The following is a 9830-nucleotide window of genomic DNA, read 5'->3' as shown; positions in this document are numbered from 1 at the left end:
TAATTTTAAAAAGAATTGAGTACCTATCCTGAGAAGCTTCAAAACTCGTATAAAAATATTCAAGTGACGAAAAACGAATGGGTTTGAATTTGTATAAAGTCGGAAAGTCAATCGGGATGTTCCCAATGATTTAAGCCAAAGGTCTAAACAAATAAGGTGTGTTTGAAAAAAACACATTAAATCAAAACAAGGAAACAAAATTTTAAAGAACTTGCCAATTCAATTTAAAAATAATAAGTTTCACGAAAAAACGATTGCAGATATGGCTCACGGTCTGCAAACTGAGATTATCACGAGAAATTATTTTTGCATGATACTGCATGGATTAAAAGTGCAAAATCAAATTTCAGTTTGTCAGAAATAGGTTTAGGCTTGGAAAATTTTTTTTTGTGCGTGGGAGTGCAGAGGAAAAGGTAAAGGCCCTCCCTCGCAAACTTCTAAATTTTTTTTATACTATAATATATGTAAATATACAAGAATCATTTCAAAACTCTTATTTATTTCAAATTTTGCGCACTTTTACATTACTGCGCATGCTTTCTCTGATGCTCATGTATGTACTTGTACATACCCTGTCGATATAGAATATTTCTTAACCCGAAAATTGTCACTTTTAGTACTTTATAACTTTTGTTTCTACTTGATAGCGACGATTTTAGCTTTTATATTCGAATTTAACACGCCAAAATACATAATATATTGTTAAATTTCAGCCAAATTGGTAAAAATGCCACCTTCCTTCATCATCATAATATCCCTCATCATTATCATCAAGATCGAATTGCTTTTGATATTTAAGGATAGACATGTGTGGATATTTTTCCTTCGCCTGAGCAACGAACGCCTGGCCATCACGCATGGCGATGGACCCGTCCCGCAGAACGTAGATTGTTTGTAGTTTAGGACACTGCTCAAGAATTGCGAAACTAGATATACCCCACAAGTATAATTGTCTTAAGTTTTTACACAGTGTCAGATCGTCATCGTGGACGTAGAAATTGGGACAGAACACAAAATTGTGATCAATCAAATTGACTTCTTCTAAGCGTTGACAGAAGGAAAACAATCTATGCAAGCTATGCTTATCGATTATGCAATATCCTGCCGGTGCGAATATGTTTCTGTAACAAAAGTCATATATTATTATACGGTTTTTCAATCGCAATAAGAAAAACAACATAACCATTTCATAATGTTTGCAAGAAATGTAAATAAACATTTTGATAAAGAATATGTGTTTTAAAAGAAAATCTAGCACACACGTACATCTCAATCATTGTCAGTTTTCGTAAATTCTTGCATTCAGCGAGGGCATGAATACCTTGCGATGTAATAATATTGCCCGATAAATCTATTATTTCCAAGTCTGGACACGAATTTTTTAACTGTATTGTGATTGCGTCTAAATGTAATAATCTTCTGTGATCGACCGAAAAACGCAGCATGCCCAAGTTTAAGTCACGCATCCGGCGAGTTTTTTGAAGTATTTTGCAAAGAGATTCAGCTCTTATACCGCAGCATTCAAGGTCTAATTTCTCTAGAAATTCTAGATTTCCGAGACTCGAAACTTCTTGGTCCATTCCCTCCAGAGTACAATAACTGAGATCCAATACTAAAAAAAAAAAAAAAAAAAAAAATGTATATATTAGTCACATACGGTTTATCTGTAATCTTAACAATCATATTTATTTATGTACCTTTCAAATTTTTGCATATCTTTGAAATTTTTAGTAGAACTAATTCGTCAACAAATTCGCAGCTACTTAATCGTAAGTGCGTTAAACCATCGCCGCAACTCTGAAGAAAGTTTACGAAATCCGGAACAGAAATGCAGCTCGCTGTAAGATCCAACTGTTGTAAATATTTTACATTTGGATGCAAAATAAGACAGAATTTTATCATAACAAAAGGATGAATCCCTAGAGTACTCTTTTCTTAAATTTCGCAAGTTCAAACATTTAAAGAAAAAAGGATCCTGTGTTAAATTATTGAGGCGTTTATTTACTTTGCTCATACGGCAAAACAACCTCATATCCAAGTATTTTAATATCATTAGTATTATTTCATCCTGCAAAAACAAAACATAAAATTTTAATACATGAGATTATATTGTAATAAATTATAACGAAAAATAAACTTTAAAAATATTTTACAGAAAACGCAGAAAAAATGTCAAGTTGCTCCTTGGAGTCTCCCGAAGAGAGTTTGATATCTTCTATAAATTTTACATAATTCCAATGATTTCTTAATAAAGGGTAATTCACATGTCCCTGCTTAGAAGATGGCACATCTTCTTCTCGAGATACTTGCATGTGCGCGAGCTTACTCTTGTGAAAACTCGTTGCTACATCGCTGCAAATAACATTGAAACACATTTTCATTATTAAGTAAATAAAATAAGATTGAATATTACTTAATATCGATAATTATAATACCTTTTACAAATAACGCAATATTTAGGAAATTCCTTTTGAAGATCAAGTATATCCGAGTGTGCATTTTCATAATCACGTGTTGAATTATACAAGTCCTCCAATAGATACATGTTCCAAGCATCTTTCTTTTGAGAGTCATTTTGTTTTTGTTTAGCACAACAAATACAATAACGCGAGCAAGAATGTCTTTGTACCCAAATGCGATGTAACAGTTCAGATAAACTCTCATCTTCAGGATTTTTAGGTAAAATCAATTTTGATGTACCGATCAGCAACACAGCATCTAGCTGTGTGCAAGAGTTGGATATAAATTTTAGTCTGAGCTTTTTGGTTTTAAACCTTTGGTTACAAGAAAAACATCATAAGATTAACATTAATTAATAATTATAGCATTTTTATTATGGAATTTATCCTCTCTATTGATTTAAATCATAGCGGTTGTTTTTACTTTCTTAATATTAATAATTATAGTATACAAATTACATGGAGTTATTAAGAAGCCACATCAAGTTGAAAGCCCAAAAAACCGCTTAACAAATAGTTGAAATGTATGCGTGGTCAAACTATAAATTTAATTAAAGAGTTGTTAACAATTAAAACTTAAAAAATAATTATTCGTTTAATGGCGAGAAAAATCGTGTTAGAAGACTGAAAAATGTGGAGCGAACGACTTTAATCATTGCGTGTCAAAAATTTTCCTAAGTCAAGCTATGTAATATTCAAATAGTAAAAAATCTATAAATTAAGTAAAAATCGAATTCTTTAAAACTGTGACATAAAAAAGTAGTAATTCTCAACAAAAAGTAGACTTATCTTAATATATAAAACAAAGTCGGGTTAGTTAGAACATTTATAACTCAAGAACGGCTGGGCCGAATTTTTACCACAAGTATATGAAATAGGGGTAGAATTTTCCGGAATAGCAGAATAACTAATAAAATATCGGAAAAATTCACGTAAAAAAAAAAATAATAATCTAGAAAGATATCCAAATACATAAAAAAAATACATAGAGGGAGGGAGAGAGGGAAGAGGAGGAGATAGAGAGAGAGAGAAAGAGAGAGAGAGAGAGAGAGAGAGAGAGGAAGAGAGGAAGAGAGGGAGAGAGGGAGAGAGGAAAAAAGAGAGAGAGAGAGAGAGAGAGGGAGAGAGAGGGACTATTTGCGTGTCTTATCACTACGGTCATTACTGTTAAGCGGTACGAAGTTCGCCGGGGCAGCTAGTAGTCTTATAAACTCGAATTAGCATCAGCTAAATTCTCAAATTAACGAAGGCTCCTATGCTTCAATTCCAAAAAGCGACTGAACGAGCAAGGATTCAGTTTTATTATTTTTCAACAGTATAATTTAATTTTTCTTATATTTCACAGTATATTTACATTAAATTTCATAAAGAAAATTATGATTTATTTTGAAATATATTCAGTAATTTTTCAATAACTTTTATTTCATTTATCGATCATCAATTTCATAGTACTTTCAGCAAAATATTTTCATCTGGGTCAATTGAGACAGAATTTCAGTAAAATTCCATTATATTCAGTAAAATATTTCCATCAGGGTAATAATAATAGTAATTAAGATTCTAAGATTTAAAATCAATTTAATATAAGAACGCCATCAAGTCCGAGCTAGGATCTAAGTAGCAAATAATTTCCGTGTAAATTTCCAATACTATTTCCAACTAAACTGCGCGCCAACGAATTGTCGGTCTTGAAACACAGCTTCTTCGTTAGAACAGTAAATTGACTTAAATAAATCGCAAATCGATTTAATTCTTTAATTAATTCTTATTTATTCTTATTTATTTATTTTTTATTAACTTTTATTTAATTCTTTTACTTCTTTTTTATCCTAGCTTGACAATTCTGCGATCGCGCCATATGCGTTTATTATTATTTTTTTGTTAATATTAATATTATATTATTATGATACAACAATCAGGAGGGAGCTGTGTGTACCTCGGCGTTATCATATCACTATGTACAGGCTTGTCGTCTTCCGCGTACGTCGTAGGGATCGAACGATATAGACACACCAAACAAATTAGTCGATCATCTTTCCTCGACGTGTTACAAATGAGTCTAAGTACATATACACGCGACGTTTACGCTTTCACGTCGCGTAAATCTCTCTCTCTCTCTCTCTCTCTCTCTCTCTCTCTCTCTCTCTCTCTCTCTCTCTCTCTCTCTCTCTCTCTCTCTCTCTCTCTCTCTCTCTCTCTCTCTTTCTCTCTCTAATCTAGATGATACTCGTACGGTAGTTACAGCGATGAAATTCGTTTCGCCTTATCTTTGCTGCTAAAAACGCGTCTCTCGCTCTCTCTCTCTCTCTTTCATTCTCGAGGAAGAGATGTCGTCGGTGTTCCACTGTCTTTCTCCACTTCTTACATCTATTGTATTACAGTACTGCATCGTACCTGAGATTGCTTACACACAGACGATTTCCCTCGAAGAATCGAATGCAATTGAAGACTTTGCGACAACAACCATCTAATTTTTTCTTCTTTCAAACACTTGTTAAAGACAGCTAAGCCAAGTTTTCTAGACTTTGATTCATTATCATGATAAAATGTCTATCAATACAATCACGATTACATAATTATTTATATATTAGAGAAAGTTATTCAGTTACATTATATAATATGTATATAATTATATAATATAGCTAAATATATATATATAATCAAGAAACAATTTCAAGAAAAAATATTTATAAGTAAAATAAAAATTTTCAAATATTTCTTTATATTTTAATTTTTATATTTATATATTTTTTTTAATGGTTTCAGTAACATGTATAATAATCTTTTTATGAGATAAAAGATAATTAATTTTTCATTATGTTGTAAAGTTTTATCAAACGCTTGAAAAAAAAAAAATAAACAGATTAGATGACTGTTCGTTGAGAAACGTGAAAATCGCCTGCGAATAATCGACCCGTACGAAAGACCCGACACCCTGAAGATCTCTCTAAATATGTACCAACGAAAAGGAGTTGGTGTGTATTCGCTACATGTCACGCATTATATGTATGTACACGCCGATTTTCTTCTCTCCAACAGAGCGGGGGTTTAAATTCACAACGATCCTTTGTATGTGTATATGTATATATGTTTGTTTTTTTGTGTGTTTTTGCTTTATATGTACACGCAGACCCGTCCCTTACACACGCGTGTGTTCAAAGTTGCTCCTGAAGTCAAGGCGTACCTCGATCGCGCGAGTGATCTTCAATCTGACAGAGTGGTGCGGTTCTCCCCGGCGCTTGCGAGTATTTATACGAATTTATTGTAAAACGAGATGCAACAGATTATATGAACAATGTAACAGAGATACGTGAGAAAAATGTAATGATAAAGAGAGACATTTGAATGGTATACACCGAGTTCTTGCGAATATTCTATTCTCTCGATATATCCTTAAGGCTTAAAGACGATAAAACGTCTTTCCGACGGTTTTCTTTCTTCGTGTGCCGGACTTGGATCACTCGCACCATTCCTCGCGCCTCATCACGACGGGGGCGATCGCTAAACGCAGGGCTCTGTGTGTCGCTCAGGTACTATACGAGGAGGAGAAACGTGACGCCGAGAACACTCTTCTCTAAGTATGAAGTACGAAGATCGAGTCACGGCTGTCGCGCTATTCTTCGCAAATGTTATGCATGCCTCGGGCTAACTAGATTAATTCGCTTCGGTATGTATGTGTCTGTCATGTGTTACATCTATCTATACGATATACATATCCATCTCCACTTATACTCCGGAAGCAATCGACGGTTTTTTCAGGACCTCAATAATTATATTTTGTACAATGAAGAATCCTTGGAGGTGCGCGCCTCTGTGACAGGTGCAGTGTTCCGCGAAATTCGTCGATTCTCATCAAAAAACAAATCAAACTATAGACTGTATAAAAAAAAAATGATTGTAAAATTTCAACGTGACATTTAAATGCCCAATATATAATTAGAACAAGTACAAACATCACAACTAAAATTCTCAGTGCGCATAAGTTATTGTTTTTAAACCATAGAAGTAATAATCCTTTTTGCATGTTTTGAACAGCAAAAATGAAGAAAAAGATGCCATCTAATCATTTAATTATGTAATATAGCAATTAATTACGTTACATAATTTGTATAATTAGAATATAATAATTTAGCATTGTATAAATTTTTAAACACTTTTTTTTCTTCTTTATTTATTACGTTGCATGTTTCAATTGTTTCATGCGAAGGATAAAGAGAATCGACGAGTAGCACATCACATATTGCTCCTGTCAGACGCTTGTTATGAAAGGTTGTAAGAGAACAAATAAAAACAAGAAGTTAAAAAGAGAATAATACCTGGACCGAGGATACAATCGCTGTATTGAAGATGCAAAGAAGAAGCAAAAATGCAACATGTACGAGGGCTAATCGTCTGATCGCTGGCGTGCGAATGGAGGCAGTCGTCTTTAGCGAATCTCTGTAGTCTTGATATCTCAGTCGTCCGAAACGACACGGAATATACATATACATATAATCGAGGCGCAATCTGGCAGAAGCAGGTGAGCTCACGGCGCAGCAATTGAAAGAAGTAACTCTCGCGGTGACGTTTGTTTGAATTCGTCGGGTATCACGATGGCGAAGAAACAAGGCGCAGATCGCAAAATAGTTGAAGCTACAAATATAAAATTAGGCTGTATAAAAAAGTAGGTATGATAAATGATACGTGTTACGTGTCGTGTGTGTTGCGCATTGTGTGTATGTGATAGTCTAGTCAGAGCGTACACATTCTCTCACTTTCTTTCTCTCTCAGATTTGTTCGAAACAGATTAAAATAAATCTACATCCACGTTCGCTTTGCGAATGATAATTCCATCAATTTAATCGCTTGCATATTTATTTTGCCGTCATTTATTTAAAAAGTAGAGTTCGGGAGAAAGTCCTTTTCCCCTGAAATCAGTTCGTGGCTGTTTAAACTCCTAAATGCTGGCTACGTCGCGATTTCATCACTAAACCTAAACTCCTTATACAATAGCGCGTACGGATTATCTAGCCATATTACTTGTTCAACTTAGAAATTAATATGTACTATATATTATGTACATACAATACACTTTGTGTTACGATTTTTTTCCCGTTTTCTCAAACCCACCTCACCAAGATGAGAACGATCGTCGAAAGTTGATTCTCATTGCCAGAATATTTCGATTAGCCATCTCGTATTTACCCACGTGTGCCAGAATACGTTGTACGGCATTTTCCTCGACGTATTTCGCGCTTTCCATCTCCCTTGCTCTCTCTCTCTCTCGTTTTTTCTTTCATCTTCAGTTCGAACTACAGACTATGCTTTGCACTGGTATGTAACACAGTTGAACCTATTAATCCCAGATACATCACAGACTCATTCCAAATAAAAACACGCACGCCCTCATTAGCGTTGTATATTATTATCGCTTAACGATATATATATAGTTTTTTTTCAGTTATGTACAAAAGAAGCGTCTGTATTGTGAACATGGGATATACATATATAGATCTAGATGTTTCACAGATCGAATGCTTGCACGTATACCGACGTCTTTTTGCGGACTGATCAAGCCCAAGTCAACGTAAAAAATAATAATTCACCTCGATCGAACGACTAAAGCTTCGCGCACTAGGTATATCAGTGCATATACGAAATAGAATGGATATATATCGAGTGCCGATCCCGGTTTGTTTCCTTTGCGAAATGAAACGCTAACGTACACATATACATCTGCGAGTATCAAAAAACCTCGTTTCTTCGCCTATGCTACACCTCTCATGTCTCCTTACAGTGCCAGACTAGAGTCAAGCTCAACAGGGTCTTCTTTCCCCGCTAATTTTTCCAAGCCCGTTCCCTTGGCAGTGGTTTCGCTAGATAGTAGATAGGGACAGTGGGAATCAAACTCCACCCAACTTGCACCAATGCTTCTCTTATAGAAGCCTACCGATATTAAATTTTATGAGCGTAATCTAAATATAAATTATGTAATTCGCTCAATGATCAAAACTGGGCTTTTTACGTATTAAATTACTATGGCTATTCTACTTTTACATTCAAAGCGTTATCGGCAGTTAGTTAAAATTTATAAATATGTGGTAAATGTTTTACTAGCAATCGTTTTATATTTTTCATTTTCACGTAAATTAAGTCGAATAACATAGTCACGTATTTTTATATCGTAAGCAAATTTTATTAATACATAATGATTATCAATTTTAAACAGTTATTATTAACAATTATTATTAAAGCACATAGAGCAGGCAAATAGCAAAATATTTTATTATAAACTCAGTACACACACATGCACGCATATGTAACATACGCATATTCATATTTCGGGAGTTTCATGAATACAATAATATTTCTTATGTGATAAGAAAGTCTGATGATAACTTTTAGTTATCTATATGTAATTTCTTATAGCTTACACGTAGTTATATTTTTATACACAGTCAAGATCTTCATGATGTATAATCTTTATAGCATTTTTAAATAGAAACTAATGTAACGTTTTATATTTTGTTGCTCGTGGACTTTTTTATCGTTAAATTATTAATATATGATTCTATGTAAATCTATAAAAGTTTAATTATCAAAATATGTAATAATTTTAGAAATATGTATTATTCTGTAGGAACATAATTATATATAAAAATATTAGTCTTTTTTAAAAAATAGTGATAAATTGTAGTACAATTACAAAACTTGGCAAATATCTTGACAAATTAAAGATATTTTAATATAAAAGAAAAAGAGAAAGACAGTGTAATACAGTAAAAATATAGTAATAAACTACAGAACAAACTAAGAGCTGTTTTATTATATTGTTACAATCTATATTTTTCATCCTGTTTGCAGGAATATTTATTTAATGTCTCTGATTTTTATTTAACTATGAAAACAAGATAATAATATATTCTCTGATCGATAAAAAAAATATTTAAATATTCTCTCTCTTGCGTTTGTTCCAGATACCGTGTTTATACAGTTTAATATTGTATTATTGTGATTTCATTGTATTGTGAATTTAGACACAGAGTACGGAGTTTTTTATCGATATTTATAAAAATTAGTTGTAGAGAGAAATTGTAATATATTTATTCGGCTAAAATTGTTATTTTAATTCTTACTCGTTTCTTTATGTTTGAAATGTATATTTATGCAATATATATATATAAAACTTTGTTTATTTTTTAGGGCAGTAGAACAAATATTGGCGTGATTGTAACATCATTAATTTTTGCAGAATATGCTTAACTCTATTTAGACATGTACTTTTTGAAAATCATTGAATATGGCAAATTTTTTGCACATTTATTAAGAGTAATTGAACGAACACAACATACTTACTGTCCCTATCTTGTGCCTCAAGATAGTTGACCGTGT

General features: G+C 33.0%; 1 protein-coding gene across 1 annotated transcript; it reads right to left on the bottom strand.

The window, feature by feature from the left end:
• Positions 1-479: 479 nt before the first annotated feature.
• LOC139824897 (F-box/LRR-repeat protein 4-like) lies at positions 480-2758 on the bottom strand. The gene is made up of 5 exons (XM_071797450.1): positions 2436-2758; positions 2154-2352; positions 1698-2068; positions 1267-1612; positions 480-1121 (listed from the first exon to the last, which is right to left on the bottom strand). Exons 3-5 carry the CDS (start codon positions 1900-1902, stop codon positions 710-712), a joined length of 963 nt encoding a protein of 320 aa, XP_071653551.1. The 5' UTR covers positions 1903-2068; positions 2154-2352; positions 2436-2758; the 3' UTR covers positions 480-709.
• Between the last annotated feature and the right edge of the window lie 7072 nt (positions 2759-9830).

Source organism: Temnothorax longispinosus, unplaced genomic scaffold (assembly GCF_030848805.1).
Source record: "Temnothorax longispinosus isolate EJ_2023e unplaced genomic scaffold, Tlon_JGU_v1 HiC_scaffold_65, whole genome shotgun sequence".
Lineage (NCBI taxonomy): Eukaryota > Metazoa > Arthropoda > Insecta > Hymenoptera > Formicidae > Temnothorax > Temnothorax longispinosus.
The sequence above is the reverse complement of the archived record's forward strand: the minus strand, read 5'-3'. Positions and strand labels throughout refer to the sequence as shown.